Source organism: Plodia interpunctella, chromosome 17 (genome assembly GCF_027563975.2).
Source record: "Plodia interpunctella isolate USDA-ARS_2022_Savannah chromosome 17, ilPloInte3.2, whole genome shotgun sequence".
Classification (NCBI taxonomy): domain Eukaryota; kingdom Metazoa; phylum Arthropoda; class Insecta; order Lepidoptera; family Pyralidae; genus Plodia; species Plodia interpunctella.
The window spans coordinates 6,277,181-6,297,372 of NC_071310.1; the positions used below are offsets into that span (position 1 = coordinate 6,277,181).

Consider the following 20,192-nt stretch of genomic DNA (forward strand, 5'->3'; position numbering starts at 1 on the left):
ATTACGAGTATTTGTTGTCTCTACTAATTGCCGCAACAGGTGAGTATGTAAACTTAAAAATTTATTTGTCATTCCATTAGGTATATTTTTTATGGAATTTGATTTGTTCCATGTTTGTACATATACACACACGGTAAGCTCTGTATATGGATAGGATACATAGGATCTTATATGGATCGGATGTACGTTGTATACACGCAGCTGTTGGATAAACTATGTTGAGACTTAGAAGTACTTTTTAAAATCTACATATGTATTTTTCTGTTATCGCAGGTACGGACAAAGGACTCGAAGCAGTGCGTGCAATTTTACTACTTCTGGAAGAAGGTGACCAAAGACTACAAGACACTGTACCTCCGGAGCTGGATATCGGAGCAATCATCACAAGTAAGCAACGCAAATATCGGCCTACAGCACTTTGTCTTCAAACTCACTGAAGCGTGAAAACTTAGGGTATAAATAAACCACGTCACTTGTATCCAGGGTTCAGTCCAGGCGCTAAACTCCGCAACTTCGTCGACGATCAATACTTCGTGCTCGCCGTCGTCTTTCGACAGCGAGGAGTTTCCATGCAAGATTTGCGGGAAGTAAGTCCGACACTTGCCGAAGTTTACCGAATGGAGCCGAGTAATGTGCCTGCTTGAATTATGTCGACGCGCAAACGCAATATAAAGGGAAACACACTCCTTCGATAAATAGCTTCTGTGTTCTCTCGCCTCACACTTACGGTTTAGCAATTTTTTTTCTAGGTACTAGGTCTTTACGTTTTTTTAGCATTCATTTATGATTTACAGATGTAATCAATACTTCTCTTCTACACGAAATTGTATTTTGAACTTATTCACAGGTGTTATAAAAAATATATATTGAGTTAAGTAATACTTTCATATAAAATTTACTTGGTAAACCGTAAATGTGTAAAATTGGGTTAAAAGGGTTGTTCGCGTTAAGAATATAGTGACTTCTCGGTGAAGCAATATTTTTTCCATTTCATAATAACAAAATATTTTGAAAAATAATTACTTAGTACTTTCAAAACATTTTATAATAAGGTCTTAGAATAATTATAAAAGAATAAATAGAATACGGTAATAAATAGTTCTTTATTTTCATTTTACGATGTCTCTGATTTTTAACGCGAACCTAAAATCGGTTAATCGCCTAAATTGCCTTTCGTGCATGCTACGAAATAAAATGTAAATTAAGGTTATACATATTCTATATTTCACAACCGCTCAAAAACTAATGTTTATCGATGAGAATATGTTTAGTATTCATTATATAACAACGGTGGCCCAACAAATCTTTAGTTATAAACTAACATTTAAAAAGTGTTCAATGTATACTGAGGGTTACTCCCAAAATTAAGATAACAGTGCTACGATGCTATAATTGCTACGAAGCTACGAAAGTGTTGTTTTCTATGAAAGATCTACGAACTGCTACGAAATAGCTTACTCTTTGGAAATAGCGTTCTACTATATTTGAACCAAAACAATACTAAAATTTTGAGAGTACCCTTCTTGATTGTTGGGTCGACGCAGATTTTCGATGACGATTGCATGTCAACTTAATGTTTGCGTAATTTCATGTTTTAATAACTGTTTAATACATAAAATGTAATGTTATTTGACATGATACCGTCGATGCAAATATAAAAATTATATATTTAGCGAACACAAGGTCTACAAGTAAAGAATAAAATGAGCCTAATTTTCATCGAATAGATTTAAAGTAAATATTTATCGAAAGAAATAAGTCCGTGCGTCTAGTATCATGTTGAATAAATTCTAATTATTTAACATCGATCAGTGTAAATAGCAATATAACGTATTTTTATTATATAACGTTTAAGACCGTGAATTTATGTCCATTGAATAGGGAAATTAATGGTATATCTATATTTTATTTATAGTACTTATTAGGATATAATCAAGAAAGGTTTTGTGTATTAATGCTGTATGTATATAAGTTTTGTAGTACTAACGCTTGACGCTTTGCTTCGCAGCGATTCTGCTTATCTTTTCGCTTTACTTTTCTTCTGTTGCAGTTTTTAATAGTGCCCCTGTTATGTTTCAGAGTATTTAACAAAGTAAAAAGTCGTAGCGCGCACATGAAGTCGCACCGGCCACTCGACGCCGAGACCAAACGGCCTAAACTCGAAAAGCCTTATGAAAAGGTCGAGAGACCGGATGAGAGGCCCCACGCGACGGCCGAATACCAAACTAGACCCACGTAACTGTACCGACTCCTTGCGCACTCATGCGACCCTCTCTTGACACTCTCATACCTCCCGCATTCCCCCTCCCCTCCCTTTGTCTAATTTTGTCGCCACTTTAAGCAGCTTTGTCACAGCGATTTAAAAAAAAATTATGCATACATTAAGCGCAAATTGTTGACTGTTGAAGTTGAAGTACTACTACTGTACTACTGCACTGGATCTTAGATGCTCTTTCGTGATTGTCTTGTTTCTTATAGCCGAATAACTTTGTCCGGATGATCCTATCCGATTTATACCAAACGAAACTTTAATGGTTTTTCTCTTTAATCTTTTCCTATAATTCCATCAAGTTTATTACCTAGATTAGTACAGAAACCTATACACAAATAATCAGAAAAGTGGTTTCTTTTGTGATCAAATGCAAAAATGCGAATCAAAGCAAACGAGATAATTTAACCCTTCCCTGCGCCCACGCACCCCTCACCTCAGACATGAGTGTCTCGCTCGGACTCGGAGAAATGCTGAATCACGCCAAGCATTTACTATGATTACAAAATAGATTATAGATACAAAGTGATCTGAGAAGAGAGCAACGTAGTGACTAGTAGCTAGAGAAAGAATAGCTTTGGGTATATTAAACGGATTGCCTAATAAATAATACTATTTCGAAATTCTCGTAATGCTAAGCTTGAAGAGAGCGCATAAAGATATTTTGTATAACGATTGATATAGATAGGTAGTTCTTCGTAAAGTTTTTATATGACAGACTTCTTAATGTGACTTGCAAGTGTGATGTTGTAAATAATAAACAGTAGATCATTGTTAACGCTACGGTTCATGATGGGCGAGCACTTTCGTTCTATGTAATACGAGTATATAGTTACGTATGATAAGTCGTGTAGTAACTACACTACCTCGTTTATATATATGTTGAGTTTTGCGAGCCCAGCTCACTTTATAGCGTCAGATCTTCGCGGTGCGAGTCTATCTGGCGCTTTACATTTGCTTGTTTGCTCATTGTCATGTTATTTATTTTGTATTACTTTTACCTTTTGTTCTTTTTTTTCTAATCTTATTAGAAAAATCAATGCGCAAATTCTTTCAGGCGTATTTATTGTAGTTATATTAGTTAATATGAATTCAATTCAGGATCCGAATCTACTAGTCACATATCGACGTTATTTCTGCACAAATTTAAATAAATTTTCTAAATATTATTCGTTGTGTTTGAACTTCTATGAAATTAGGGTCAAGTCATCAAGAAATAATATATACATCAAAAACGGTATACAAAAGACAAGCATTAATTTTCCGTCCAAAAATACCGTTCAAATAGAAAGCGAGACCTACTACTCAATTTTAGTAAATCTTAACCACAAAGTGCTCACAATTTGACCTTATACTTTCAAAGAAGTCGACTAACAAATACAATGAAGGGGATATTTTTTTACACAAATATTAAAATGCTCAAATATTCTATATTTTATGTTGGTTATATTATTACGTAGTTTCTTGTTGATTGTTCTGAATACGCTATAATTTGAAACTTAAATGTAGTTAATTTTTTATGATGTAAGTACATTTTTTCTATATATTTAAATGTGAACTAAATGTGTACCTTCGTGTTGTGATATATGTACTGTTTATTGATTCAGCAAGCTGTCTATGATTTGATGTTAAAGTTGTAGGGCAATATATTTACATAGTTGCTCAAAATCTACAAAATGTACACTGCCTGATACGGCCGATAAGATTCACCGTGAACGTTGTTCAAAGTATTGCTCTCCCTTTCTATCACGTTCGACTGTCGAATAGATTAAAAAGGGGGATGAAATGACATCTTTCAACAGCGTTAACCTGATGAAGCACTGTGTATTCCACTGCACCCAAAATTTATCTCTTGTGACAAAATTTCGTGGTTGTGATGTTTATTGAACGACTCATTTATTGTCTTCCGAAGTACTTAATTACTTCAATTTCTTTTGGGGCAGTATTCCTTAAAAAAGACATGTTAATACAATTTATCATTTAGTGTTATTAACTATCCCTTTAGACTAACATATAGTAAAGCGTGTGACGCTTTTAATATTATAATTGTGACTCGATCAAATTGTGTTACCAAAGAATGAACTGTTAAAAATGCCCTAATATATTAAGAATTATTTGGAGTTTGTAGAGCCGACCGAATGTCCTTGATATGTCACGGCATTAAATATGTTGAATTATATAGCCTTCTAAACTCATTTTATTCTACGTTATACTAAACTTAGTTCATTTTCCTTCCACGAGTACCTGAAGACTTCCCGAACGACACACAGCCTTCTGTGTCCTAACGAGTGACTAGATTTACCTAAAATATAGGGATAAAATAAAAATTACGCCATTTAACTATATGACTAACTTGTGTGATTATTTGGTTGTGTTCTATCTTAACACTAGACAATTTCTAACGGTAAATTGATTAATTTAACTTCGAAATCGCCAAAACGAATGCCAAAATGTAATTAAGAAATCGAAATTTAGGTAGACAAGTATAGCACCGTTAGAAATACTTCGTTTCTTTAGATTAACTATGTGGAGACTTACAAAAGCAGTAAAAAGTAAGAAAATATTTTAATTTTATCTGGAAACTGGCCCTAAAATACCACGTTTGAAGTCTACCACAAGACTAGATGCATCGAATTAAAAAAAAGCTTAATTCATTTGTTAGTCAGAACATTAAAACTTATTTTCGTAAAATAGTTATACTTAACGACTTACTATTTGTAAATATTGAATATTTTTCAAATTAACTTTATTCGCCGGAGATAGTTCTATTCTATGCCATAACAATTACAATTTATTAAAGACAAAATCCCTCCAGAGATAATTTATAACAATACTCTTAGCTATTAAGACTGAAAGGTACTCACTAAAATCTTTAACTAATATTATTTCACAAATGTTAGATCCTATACTTCGTTATTTATTTATGGTTTATTATTGTTAGTAGATAATCATGGTGTCACTAACCCATTCCATGTGCCAAAACGTCATACTAGTCAGGGTATAACTTTACAAATTATGCCCTAATTAATTTATGTACCAAATATAAGCGAGGTCGGTGCGAGACCGTGGCCCTCGAGCCCTTAGATTTCATTAGGAAATACCGCTGTATCTTATAGAAATTATCCACACAAATATTAAGTATTAAATTATAAGATCGAAGTTAAACAACCTAATTTCAACTTAAATATAGAAGTGCCTTACAATTTAATTTTTATACATTTATATTCATTTGTTTTCGTCATAATCACATCTTATCAGTAAGCACTGGAAATTGCATTTATTTGTGATTCACTGTATGCCAGTACGGAGTCGACGTCATTCGTGGATCAGTTTATTTCTTTATTCTCTAAAACTCGTTTCATAGACGTGAGTTTGAAGAACATCACCAGACTACTGGAAACGACAGTTATTTATAAGGTAATAACGTAAAAATATGAAAGTCTACCGAATCTAATTATTTATCAATCATATATAAAATAAACAGCTTTTACAATCTGATACAACAATAACTACAAGTCAATTGAACGGAGTCTCTAATAAGAAGTATTACTCAGGATACAGCGACATCTACAGTTATACCACTTTATGTTAGCTTAGTCATCCGATGTTCTTGGTTCCCTGGTCCCATTGCGGCACATAGTGTAAGTACTTCTGTATTTGTGTCAACATTTAAAAAAATATGAAATGTAACTATAGTATATTTTGTAAGTCTAAATGGATATTATATTCTTCTAATTTTGTATCGAGTAAAGAGTGTCAGGCGCCGCAGCCGCCCACTTCGATGTATTATTACGTACCTAATACGTATTGAATCTGTATTATATCTATTATAGACGGTAAATAACGAGTGCCAACGCACCAAATTGATATTACACTCTGTGTTGTGATTTTGAACGTCTGTACATTACAAAAATCTTTGAAATACTATGGAATTTGTAGACACATTTTTAGATTAGCACAATTCTTCGCGTAGACACGTTAGGTCAAAGTTAAGCATGTAGATTAAACATTGATTAGATTAAATTGGAAGTGTAAGTGTATGTATGGATATATTCATTGTTATATTCGATCAATGTGATTGGTAATGAACAACGACTAACTTCGGAGTCCTGTCCCTCCCTCTCTGGACGACTATTCACAACTTCGCATATCCTTGAAACAATAAGTAATAAAATAAAACTCTATTATATATATTGATAAATTTATTAGGGTAACTAATTTTTTAAGACAATGACTATTACGTGATCTTTTAGATTGTCTTTATTAATAAATATATGGTGAAGGTTTTGTCAATTCGTTTTTATTTTTTACCCATTCCTTTTCCCCAGTCATCACTGAAATAATCTTGAAAAAGTTATGGTAATTGGAATAAGTTTCTTTTAACAACAACAAAACATTGGCTAGTTGCATTAGAAATTCGAATCTACTACAGGTGCTTCATTAACACTTAAATGAAACAAAGTATGTTTTCTCCATCTGTTTATTAAGAACATTGTGATCACAATGAACAACTTATCTACAGATCGATAAAACTCTGTTACTAATACGAAAACAAAGTGTGCTGGAAACCACAACATAAAATACGAAATAGTTCAAACATTCACCAAATAATACACGTTCAATAAATTAAAATTTAAAACTTCAATTTCATTGGGTTGGTTAACTACCTAGTTACAATTCATTCGTTTATAAAACAGTTTTATTGGCAAATTACAAGAACATTTATTTCGGATTAAGAGCAAATAGATCAAATTTTTCTTTTGGTCTAGTTTTTACACTTTACAGACTTTAAACTTATTAAATATTACGTTGGCTTATTTCAAGAACTCATTAATGAATTTCTAGAACTCAAAATGAGAACTTGCAATAAGCTGCGATTTTTCTACTATGAACTATGAAGGCAATCTTATACATACAGTAGATATGATATCAGTTAACCAACCTTTTAAAAACACCAAATAATAAGACATTCTTTGATGAAATTTACGCTCCGCTGCGCTGCTCTGTGACTATGTTCCACTTTTAATGAAAGAGTAGCAATAATAATAACAATATGTTAAATTACAACATTATGTTTTCAATCTACTGATGGATTCAGATCCAAATATTTAATTATAATTGTTTCTTTGCTCCATGTTGTTACGCGAACAGCGGACCTATCATATCAATGACGACATCTGTCAAGTATCAAACTTTGGTACTCTATCAATACATATAACAAAGACTCACAAAAATATGATTGCATTTATTTGACAACGACTATGTATACACCCTATTAATGGCATCAATATTGAATTGGCTAAAATAAGTGAAACTAAACTTTGTAAGTACTTACTAAAATGAAGCGAGGTATTATTATATCATTCTTAACAAAATGTCTCCGTTTTCAAATCTAATATGACTATTTTTATGTTTACAATGAAGAAAAAATTACAGCACCGTGAGATATTATTATTTGTGACACTCATCAACCCGCCGACACTGCAAACTAAAAATAAAAGGCTATATTGTCCAGCATATACTATTTGTCAAACGGAGACACGGCAAATATTTATAATTAAAAACACAGTGACATAATAGGGTGATAACGAGACAAATAATGCTAAATATTTAATTATATTTTATAACATACAAATGGACGTAGCAATTACTTTTTTTTTCGATATTTACTATGAAATCATGAACTGTGCGACGTGATGTGTTGTAGGTTACAGGAATAATGTTTTTAAAAATTAAATTATTAAATGATTTGTATGTTTAAAATAAACACAGACTGCACCTATTATTGAAAGTATTGATCTTAAAATAATGAGTAATTAACGAAATGAGATATGAATATTTCCAAAATTCATGCCAAAATAAAATCAAAACATACGACACATTTCTGTGAGAAAAAATAAAACTTAAAAAAATTACGTCTTATCGATAATAATTATTGAAAACGTGCATTTGCATTTTATTAAAACAAAAGTGAAAATCTTAAAGGATATTAAAATGGGTACTGAACAAAAAACTGTATTAATCAACTGTAAAAAAAGACGCTTGTCCTTCTTCATCAACTAGTTAGGTAGTCAAATATATCTGAAAATCTCAGTAAGGTGAGAGTCGACTGCCCACAAAATAACGTTCAATAAAAGTGAGCTTCAAAGCGCTCACTGTGCACATACTTTATATTGACACTACGGGAATTGTAAGCAAGCAACCCGCCACTTTGTCAATCTAATGTATATCTACAGTCAACGCAATAAATCTTAAATTTCAATGAACATAATTTTGCCTGGTTTCGGCATTCGGCTACAACCTAACAGTTGGATTACAATTTAACAAACGTTTAGTAGTTACGGCCGACTAATAATTACAAATTAGTCCTACAATACAACACTCGCCCATCCACAGATGTAACACCTCGACCAAATTCAACTAAACCGCCTACAAACTTTAAGAAACTTCTACCTAATGGACTAAATACGGATTGGTGTCAGTCATTTGTATTATAAATCAGTGGTAAGGATGCAACGATTGCTAGACACACATTCACACATTAACTTTCCATATAAAGATCTCTGTATAATTTGTTGAAGATTAAAACCAGGGGTAGCATAGCAAGAGTTGTTTCGAGAACGAAATCATGTCAAATTATTTTACATATCAATATTTATTTTAATGAAAAATGAACAGCGCCTCTATCTTACGTGTTTTCATATGTATACATTTCAACGATTACGTTCTCGCAAATATTCGTGCTGGGATAATAGTTATAAGTTAATATCTGCAAAATATTTCAAATATCGGTCTAATTAACAATAGAATGAACTGTATTTAAATTTTGGCTACACAACCTTTTTTAATACAGAGAAACCTATGCATCTCAATACACGGCTGTGTTATGCTATAATGAGTCGTTTTTTTTATTTATGAAATAACAAAATTACAACTTGCATTTTTTTACTTTTTTTTTTACATTTATGTGATCATACACAAATAATTGCAATGTTACAAACGTAGGCAGACTTTATAATTTCGAAACGGAAAATTAATTTAACCCTTTAAAAGCTAGTTTAATGATAACAATGACTGATTTTTGATTTTTTCATTTTTATTTTCAGCAAATTACGTTTTTTGACCCAAACGTACACAGAAACACAGGGTACCTTCTCGCCGTTGAATTAATTTAAAACTCTGATTAAATTACTCATTATTACATAACACAGCCTATCCAACAAAAATTTAAATAATATCCACGCTACGCAAAAGAGTCACGGCAATATGTGGAACTATCAATAACCAATCCGTAAGTTGTTATTGTCAGCGACAGTGACTGGAGTATTTTTTTGTGGCGCGACGCAATATTACTTAGATTTCCGTGGCCTACCGAGACATTCTGTATCTCAATCAATGTACGTATATATTGGTGCAACTCGCATATTTACCACTGATATGGAACGTCGAATGTCGCGGGTCACTCCAGCCGACCCACTTTCTTTCCCTTCACGATCGTTGGCTTGTTTTTAAGTAGGCCTTTTCTTCTTTTTGATGTCTAAAAATAAATAAATGACAGGTAAACGTTTTATTTCATTCAAATTGTAAAGGTTGATTTGAACCAAGCGAGCGAATCCTCATTTTGTTTAGACAACAACAGTGGGGATAGAATGAGCATCGCTCGCTTGTGTAAATGCACCTTCATGTATATATGTTGTTGGTAATAAAGTTTCTACAACAAAAAGTACTAACAAAAAAAATATTATTGAAATGCAGTTAATAGGTTGTTACGATTCCATCCTAAAAAAAAGATTCACTGCACTGCAATGTAAAATTACATTCTAAATTATATATGTATATAAAATTGTATTACTAAGATGATATTAGAACATTATGATATATAAAGTGAGTAATTATATGCAACTAAATGAACACACTGTTAAGAGCACTGTGAAATCTATACATAGCCGATATGGAGTGAGGCCTGTACACAACGCCAACCTAGCCAGCTAATAGACAACAATAGCATTCCCAAGGAGGGTTGAAGTCAGGCAGGCGACCAATTATAAAATCACATCACCATCATCTCTAGAGTCCTTTAAGGAGCCCAGAGTCTGTCCTTCTTTTTCTGCTTGGGACCAATGCCGTGTAGATTCATTTGGTACAGTATAATAAGTCCGATTTGACTGAGAGAGAATAAGACTTGAATTTGAATCCAATTTCCCGCGCGTTTACAGACCCCACAATGACTCATGCACTATGTATCTACAAACAAATACACACATAATAATAACACTACCTAGATAATTAGCGTCACAATGTTACTATACCATTGGTCCCGCTCCTAACGCAGGCTGCAATAGATTCGAACATTAAACTTCACAAATAAAATCTTGTCATTGCCGTAATAATATATTTATATGAACACTAAATTAGAATACCAACTGCTTATTACAAAATTATTGTACCTTCACGTTTTAATTAGTTAGTAATTAATACGTAGAACGAGAAAACTGAAAGAGAAACAATGATTAGAAACACGAGGAGATATGGGACAGAGCGCTAACATATGTTAACATTTATGGACATGTTGTTTTTTTGGTTTTATGTTTATAAGTTTAAAATGTTTAAAATTTATAAAATGTTTTAGGTTATTTACTTTAGATAGACTGTAAATTATGACGATATAAATTAGTAGATTAAACATCAAGATAGTAAAGCTAAGCATTTTAGAAGAAGCGTAACGTACATCACTTCTTTATTCGTGACGGGGTAGACCGAGCCAACAGTAGCGAAACTCGAAGGCTTTTCGCTGTTTGGCGGGTTTATTAGCGTAATAGGGATTAAATAAAGACAGGTTGCTAGCCAAACGCCTTAAAGATAAATCTCATTTTTTTTGCCCTTTCCCTTGATTTATTTTTACAATCTGCGCGAGAGGATAAGCAGCTGGTGCATTTTATGTGTTTCTACTTCGCTCCCAGACCAGTATGAAGACAAGAGACGAAACGTTAGTGTATTAGTTAGATCGGCGGTGTAATGTCGCTTTACTGGCGAGGTATGTACGTGCTTTTCATTTGATTGATTGTGAGGAAATTGACAACAATATTATAAATAAGCATTCTAATATTCGTTGATGTAGATACGATCTGTTTATATTACTGATTACTTATACACTGTTCAATGAAGATTTTACTTTTATGCTCTATAGCATTTTGTACGAGATTTTAATTTAAGCTCGTTAGCAAAAGAGAAAGTCCTAGACGACAATTTCACTTTATGCTCTAGACTTCTTCTTCAAAACTTGATCCTCATCATTTAGTGACTTTTAAAAGGGATTTTTTTATTCATTTGAAACAAATTTAATGCTCTATAAAACGACAATAATCTATAGAAGCGATTAACTTTTGCACGCAATCACGCAAAATCAACTGGACTAATTTCGATAAAATTTGGTACACAGAAGGAACGTATACTTGTACCATAGACAAATTATTTTGAATTCAGAAATTTCTACAAGAGCGAAGCCACCGGACGTAGCTATTAATATTTTATTTATAAATTGATAATTCATACCTTCTTGGATAGGGCATTAGAAGTTTGAATCGTTCTCTTTGCTAACGGCAATCGAGGACGATTGAACTCGTCTGGTTTCTTAACTCTGAAAAAAATAACAATCTATGTATATAAAGTTATATATCCAAAACGTCATTATAGTCTGCTTCCATTTACACATATGTATGTTATTTTTTTCTGACTCGTGAAGGCGTTTTTTCCTGTTATTTCTGAACCTAGAGGAACACTTTCCTACTTTCATTCAAAACGTTTTATCTCCAATTCGCATTCATTCATTCTCGATTTTTAGATCATTGGCATGCATTTCATCATGCCTTGACGACATCAAGCCAGCATTTCTTGGGTTTGCCCCTTCGGTCAAGCCCAGACGGAAGTGGCAGAGCCAGATGAAGAATTCGCGAATGCGCGAGTTCCTCGCAGCTCGACCGCCACACATTTCACGGAGCATTATCATCTCAGTGATACGCAACTCCTATAAGTGATTTGATGACTCGTGTACTGTGACATCATCAATTAATTTAAGAACTTTGTTCTTGTTGTTGGAGCACTTTCAATCTCAATCTGTCCTCAGCCATCGATTTCACCTCCCTATATGACACGACCTCCGCCTTCTCTTTTATTTCATCTAGGAACGCCCTTGGCTTTCCTTTTCCTCTTCTTGCTTCGATGTTTAAAGTCGTCGTGTCGTATAAGGCGTGCCTATACCGTGTGTACCTGTATATCCTGACGAGCCAGTGCTCGGAGGTGTAGGCCTCCTCGAGGTACGTGAGCTGGAAGCCTCGCAGGCCGGGCAGCGCGGCGCGCGTGCGGTCGTAGCCGGCCGGGCTGCCGCCGCTGTCGTACCTGCGCGACATCACCGCCGCTACATTACGTCTTGCCGGTCACAAAGCCGGGCTGTTGTGCCTCGTTGTTTTTACATAGGATAATGTCGATGTGCGAAAATGATTCCAAAGATTAAATAATGAATGTTGTACCAAACTTATGTTCGTCGACGTTTAATCTCGTTCTGTTGGCTATTTGTGAAATATTCACATAATTGATTAAATGTAAATCACCAATAATAATTTAATATCTATGTTACTTACCTATAATATGATAACTTGTACATAAGACAATTTAACATAGTCTTCGAGGCTTCATTGTCCACTCTGTATTCTCCGCGCTCAGTGAAATAATCAGCTTCCTACAATGAAACAATAAAACTATAAGATTTCTAAATTTAAAAAAAATATCTACATTCCCACTAAATATATGTAGTTTTTTATATTTTCATAACAATAAAAAACAAGAATAACACGCAACGGCCCACACTAAGCTTGTATCGTGACTTTTTATTATTTTGTTTGTATACATATTTAGAATGGTCTTTGTTGGACCTATACTCACATGGATATCCTTAGGGTGTTCTCCCTCAGCAATGCGGACCATCCAGATAAACTTGTTGATGTCATCTCCAGAGTAGCCTATAGCGCCCCCGAATATAACCAGCACGTAGTCCACGTCTAAAGCCGTCATGATCTCGTACGCGGCGCTCTCGTTGCTCGCCATCGCTTTGCCCACTAGCGCTATGTGAGAGTTGTTCCATGTGTTGTTGTCCACTAGTGTGGTCCGGTTGCCCATGCCTGCTATCTGTTCAATTAACATTGTTTAGTTTAATATTTTCAGACTGGCTCATTCGTGCCTCTTTAAAGAAAAAATATAAAATCATTAGCTTTTGCCAGCGGTTACTCCTGTGTGAATTTCTCAAAGGAAGGGTTTCAAAAAGATTGGTTGAATAGATAAAACTTTGAGACATAACAAATAAACATACTTCCTTACATATTAATAATATTAGTTAGAATGGGATAGTTGGCCATGGTTAAAACGTTAAACAACTATTAACAAATAAAATTTGATTGAGAATAAAAATGGCCCTCACCAAATGATAATATTTTACATAAGACAAAATACAAGTGTATACAAGTAAACTAAATTTTGTATTATTATTTTAAATTAATACCGTAAACGTAGTCGTACCTGGTAACCGTAGTCCCACCAGGACATGACGCGCGCGTCCTCTGCGGTGTTCTGCGACAGCCAGCCGTACGCTTCTCTGAAGTCGTCCAATATACGACGCGAACTGCAAACAAATACTCATTTATCTAGCTACGCCCTGGGCCTTCGCTCAAGTGGGAAATCCCGGATAAAAAAAATAAATAAATAAATGTCAGATATTGATATAAAAGTACTTTATATCAAAAATATTTTAATAGTGCTGGCTCCAGTATTCACTATGCTTTTGGTTTCTGCTATCTGATTTTATGTTAAGTTAAAAAATTACAAAAATTATAACCACCAAATTTACACGGTTCATGCCTAGTTTTCAACACAATAAAGTGGCACTCACCCATCGTTGCCATAGCTAGCGAGGACGATACTAGGACTGGAGTACGCATTAGACGTGGCCCACGTGCAGTGAACTGAGAACAGCATCAGCAGGATCATGAATGCGATCAGCATGCCAGAACGCACGTTCATGCCTAGTCCTGTGTCTGCGGCCGCCGGCGTCTCGTGAGTGCGCTTCTTTAACTTGCCGGCCTGGGAAATGAGAAGAAAATCTTAGATATTTAAGATTAAGAGGAAAACAACATCACCCCAATAATCGTATGTTTATTTATATTGTTACGTTCAAATAATGGAAATTTAAAAAAATAAACATTCCTACTATATTCATGGAATCCTCTGATAACATAACATAAAATATTTCAGATATAAAATTGAAGGTATAAGACGTTAATATGGAAAAGTTGGAACATGAATTAACGCGGAAATAATAATATTTTCTAAACAAGCATACCAGGTACTTTTTCTGACTGACACTAGGTTAGGTGAAAATAAATTCTTTCTAAAATAAATAAAGCTATATCTTCCCAGCAGTGGCAGTTTTGAAATGCTATTAGTTTATAATGTTGAGGAACATTATATAATTTAAAATTTTAAGTGAACAACTTCGACTTTGGGATAAGAGACAAGATAAGAATAGGACTCATTCCATACACACACTGAACACACGTCATACTAACACATTACAAGATAGCACGTATATCACAATAGAACAAAAAGATAGACAAGCAATACTTGCCTTGTCATACAAGTTCTTGGACTCATCATTCTCAACCTGCTGAGTGGGCAGCTCATCCTCTCGCAGCACCAGGTCCAGCATGATGGAGAAGGCGACGCCGGCCAACACGCACACTACCGGCGTCAGCGTCAGCATCAGCCGGACCATCACTCCGGCGAAATATACCGCGCTGAGTGCGTATAGCGCCACTGGTGGAATGGATTTGATTTTAAAATCAATGTTAATCATCCAAGCTGTGATTGCGACATAGTATCCCTTGGTCGTCGTGGATGGCGTAGGAGACGACCAAGGGAAACCTTGGTCGAATATGTAGTAACCATTTAGTAATATTACTAAATAGTACTACATATTCTCTCGTGGATGGCGTAGGAGATAACCAAGGGACACATTGCCTTGGCAAGATGGGTAATAATAGCATTCCCAAGGAAGGCAAATGTCAGACATAAGCGACCAGTTGTACAATCACAGCAGAATCTTTAAGATTTTAAGATTCATTAGACTTGCTGTTGATTGAATGCTCGCAATTTAATGATTTGTATATTAATTTTAATACAGATTTTTTAAATAAATTATTTTTATTACAGCCATTTCACTACCTACCGAATTGTTTATGTGTGTATTCACGTGTAAAGACTTGAATTTGACACGTAGAAAACTCGATAAGAAAGAACGAAGACTGAGGGCAAATTGTGGGCTTAAAATTCACATCTCACGATTTAACTCAATTCCCAATGAGACGCAACTAACCATAGCGGTGTGGTTGTTGCCTCGTCACAATACCGTACTGTGATTAACTGCGTGTCACTGCGAATACCACACTTCGCCCTCTGAAATGAAAACTAGTAAATCCTACCAAAAACACGTTCATCGTTGATATTCTTGATGCAGTACCACAACCCCACCGGGAAGGTGCACACCAACACGTGCAGGTCGAAGAAGAAAGACGACCACGTGGTCGGCTGGTGCTCCGACACCGACGCTATGATGGGAATGTGGATCTTAGCGTATGCCGTGTCCCACAGCGAGTAGAAACTGGAAACATATATTAATAAATAAATAATAATTATGATGAAATTCGTATATAATTGAGATTTTGGAGTTCAAACTGCAGTATATAGATAACGTGTGGAACACCAACCGTCCGCTCCACGGAGCAATGACTCCCATATAGGTGAGCAGCACCACAGCTAGGAAGACCAGAGCCGCCGCGGCCAGTCCGCCGAAGATGAGGAGTTGCTTCCACTGGCCCTTGGGGTTCAGACTGTGCAGGTATTTGAGCGCGCCAATCGCCATCAACAGTGCAAATACACCTGAAAAATCACAAGTTATTTCAAAAATGTTATTGTTTTTCAATGAATTTACACTTGTTTTCTCGTTGATTAAATCACAGGTAACGACTTCAAGTGTGTTGAAAATCGTCTAAAACAAACATGTACATTCATCATTGAGTGGTTGTTCATACAACATAATGTACTATTATTTACTAATAATTTACTAACAAGAAATAATATTATATGATACAATTTCGCGCCAGGTATATTATTAACAGTTACATGAAGTGTTTGTCACACTAATCATTGAGTTGATGTTGGAATGTCAACTTTCCTAAAAGATTAGATTGAAAGATAAGATTGAAATGGTAATTCCATTTTACATGGATAATAAGTATTTTATAAACCAATACCTGCATACTGTGCCTGCATACTTTGCGTACACATATCACAGTTTTAAATGTGCAAGAAATTACATTATGGTTATTAAATCATGTTTATAAAATTTTTATCTGTTGTTTTGTTATCAGTATTCCAAAAATAAAACATCTATTCATTTTTATGCCAATTTAATGCAACTTAACATTGGTATATGTACCAATATATGTATATTTTTGAACTGCAGCTTACTGCAATGAAAGTTGTGAGAATATTTTAATATAAACCCTATCTTCCTCTAACTATTATCTAATACAGGAATTAGAAAGAAATAAATTTCATATAATTTTGTACAACTGACAGCTCATCAACTAACTTCATATACAAATTTATTGCAAAATGGACATAGAGCAACAACTATTCTCACACACATTCAAACTTTCATATTTATAATTTAGTACGATAAAAAACAACACACGTCATTCTGGGTCCATTATGCAAAAATGTAGGTGATAGAATCCGCATGATTACAAACTTTGTTACATAACAAGCCAGTTCTGAGATTTGTTTACAATCAAAGAGAAACATGATAGCGAGGTAAATAGCTATTTCGATTGAGACTGGTTGATAAGCTAGAAACTAATTGCATTCAAAATTTCAATGGATTTCACTCACAAACTTTATCAGAGACCTTGGTTTTATACACTTCATTATTGTTGGTACACTTTATTACAATTTTTATGGTTCCATCTAAGACAAGATTACTTGTCATGGAGCTTCAACAACTAATTTGATAGGTAATATGATTAAAATTAAATTGGGAAATAGACATAAAGATTTTCTTATACAAATTTTGATTAATGTCAATTATTATATAAACAATAATATGATTTGGTTCAGACAAGAGTTGTTCCTAACTCGCGCTGAAGAGAAGATGAAGTCAAGTAGAAGTATAGTCGGTTATAATAAAAAACCTGTGATCGTACCTGATGCGGCCATATGCTCGCTGGTCCTGATTGGCTGGAAGCCAACAAACGGGATCTGCATGGACAGCAGCAGTCCCACAATGTAGAAGACGCTGTAGCTCACAAAGAGCCTCTGGGAAAAGCGTCCCATTACCAGCAGGGCGAAGACATGAAGGGGTATCAGGTTGATGATGAAAACGTAGCCGCCCCATGCTGACACCTACAAAGAATTATAAAAAGTACTTATCATTTAACATAGTGTTATTTAAAAAAAAAAAAAAGTTTGTCTCTAAAATTCTTGATAGTGACTAGAATTTTAGTATTTTGAATTTAATTTAAAAAATTTAAATGGACATGAACCTGTGAATGTCCTGTCTATGAGATTCAGTTTCAAATATTTTTCCATTTATTCAATTAGGGATGGCTAACATTATTATTAGCCTGCCGTTACAATAATATATGCACATAGCTGTTGCTGTTGGGTCAACTATCCGATAATGTATCGGATGATTATAAGAAATAAATATGCTTCCTAGAATAATATTCAGCTATGTATTGAAAGTGCAGACAAGATCAATGCCTTAGTATACCTAGATTGTATTGTATAGAGGCCAGTTTAAATTAACTATCACAAATGACCACCAATTGAAACTAGGAAAGACTAACTAGTTTAAATTGGTTTCTGGTTAAGAAATACATTTTATGGAAACATTGACTGTCAACTGTTCTGTTCTGTATACAATAACAAAAATTGTTTTGTATTGTTACATTCCATGCATAGAGCAAATTGGATTCATATAAGGATGTTTATCTATAAAATATATATGTATATGTACACATATGAGCAGTTCTTTTTATACATGAGATATTCACATAGGAGCAGTTCTTTTTATTGGGTTGATATTATTTAATTAATAACTTCTGTCTGAACAGAAGTCTCAAATGTACTTTGGGGCTAACTCAATCTTATTTATATCGAAAAACTTACTCAAATATTGCTAAGACAAAAACTATAATCATAGTCCTTAGCAACAAGTAATTTCAGATCATGAAATGAAAAGCTATAATAATCTCAGTCTGAATACTTAATTTCATAAAAACTGTCACAACTCTATTTAAAATTGTGTGGAAATGGTACTTAGGTATATATTTTACATCTGTACAAATACATACATATGAAGGAAATTAGCATATTCAAACCATAATTTTAATATTTATTCACTGTAAAAGCCAATCATTTTGATCAATGAAACATTTTCAAATAGCAAAAGAGACCATAATCTTATCTCAAATAATAATATAAAAGTACCTGAAGGTACTGAAGTAGAATATTACACAAAATAGGTATAAAAATCACACAAAATAGGTATATTTGATAAGCCACATGTAGCAATAAAATTTGTTACCAAGGCAAGTTGAACTTAGTTTAAAATGAGTTTTTAGGAATACAACATTACCTATCCTTTTTGTTGATTTTGCAATTTTTAACACAGATTTGTGATATTTGACATTGAATGTCTACCCAGTAAAACATAAAAAGGCAATAAAAATATGTTGTAACCTTGAATTAATAGATACAGGTATACTCCAGAACCTTGTACTATTATAATTAGAAGAATAACTCACCATGTAAAAGTATGACAGGGCAGTGCATATTGACCAAAACACCGACCCAGTCTTAACACTCTTTAACCACAGGTAATAAGTGAATTGCAGGGCAAAGATGGCTATACCCTCATTGTCATAACTGCCTGCAACTGATCTACTGCTGTAGCCGGGGATTATTGCTATGAAGCAAGCGGCAAAAAGACCAGCACCCCTAGACCAGAGCTCAGATGTCAATAGGTATGTTGCTATGGCTGTAAGACCACTGAAAAGAAATAATAATTTTATACTTCAAATGATTCCATCCATTTACAAATGACTACACTGTACAACTTAGGCATATTATGATAATATTTTTAACGTTATTTACCTGAACACAGGAGCAAGGAATACACAAACATCTCTTATATGAACAGGTATATTCAAAGTGTGCAGTATCCAATGAATTGTTCCTGAAGTGATCATAAGGCCAGGGTACACAGTACCACCGACGATACGACCCAGCGGATACCACGCTCGCTCGTCGAACCAATTCAAGAAATTGTAAAACCCATGCTCTACCATGTAAGCCGTAGAACGATAGTTGAACCTGAAACACGTATACATTTAACACATACAACCTCTTTTCCAGTTTGAAGGTTATACTGTTCAGAACACTGCACAGCCACTTACCATGGATCAAATTCGTGAATTATACTTTCAAATCGAATTACTGCAAAGAGCCGGGACGCGAAACCGGCCAACCAAGCCAACGACAATACAGTAACTGTAATAAGAGTACTGAAGCCGGCCGTATTATTAAATATTCCTTTATTAGAGCCATTTGTCGGCTTCGCTACAGCAGTAGCCGGCATTGTGTTTTTCACAAACACTTACAGTAAATCTAATAAATCACAGCAATTTTATTTTCATACATTAGTTTCAGCAAGCAATTCGATTTCAGAAAAATTGACTTTACGACGACTGACGGACACGTCTCTCTTTAAAAAATATTGCCAGTATAAAATATAAATAGTGTATACCCTACAACT

The 20,192-nt window shown here is 34.2% G+C and overlaps 2 protein-coding genes across 6 annotated transcripts in view; one reads left to right on the forward strand and one right to left on the reverse strand.

Annotated features, from left to right (window-relative positions):
• Positions 1-3,577, forward strand: part of LOC128677283 (uncharacterized protein) — a 197,218-nt gene extending 193,641 nt beyond the window's left edge. For all 3 annotated transcript variants that reach the window (XM_053758006.2, XM_053758004.1, XM_053758005.1), the window contains 3 exons: positions 274-387; positions 484-587; positions 2,080-3,577. In XM_053758006.2, coding sequence (XP_053613981.1) covers positions 274-387; positions 484-587; positions 2,080-2,239 — 378 coding nt within the window. In that variant the 3' untranslated portion in view covers positions 2,240-3,577. The remainder of the gene's footprint in view (positions 1-273; positions 388-483; positions 588-2,079) is intronic.
• Positions 3,578-6,735: 3,158 nt separating this feature from the next.
• Positions 6,736-20,142, reverse strand: Stt3B (Catalytic subunit 3B of the oligosaccharyltransferase complex). Of its 3 annotated transcripts, none has more exons than XM_053758008.2 (15): positions 19,834-20,142; positions 19,532-19,750; positions 19,183-19,426; positions 17,578-17,776; positions 16,081-16,252; positions 15,796-15,974; positions 14,943-15,130; positions 14,208-14,398; positions 13,838-13,940; positions 13,208-13,450; positions 12,907-13,004; positions 12,536-12,664; positions 11,822-11,906; positions 10,579-10,602; positions 6,736-9,806 (listed from the first exon to the last, which is right to left on the reverse strand). In XM_053758008.2, exons 1-15 carry the CDS (start codon positions 20,013-20,015, stop codon positions 9,729-9,731), a joined length of 2,334 nt encoding a protein of 777 aa, XP_053613983.1. In that variant the 5' UTR covers positions 20,016-20,142; the 3' UTR covers positions 6,736-9,728. The 3 variants fall into 3 exon arrangements, with proteins under 3 accessions (XP_053613983.1, XP_053613985.1, XP_053613984.1); XM_053758010.2 differs by having other exon boundaries at positions 10,548-10,602; XM_053758009.2 differs by lacking the exon at positions 10,579-10,602.
• Positions 20,143-20,192: the final 50 nt, after the last annotated feature.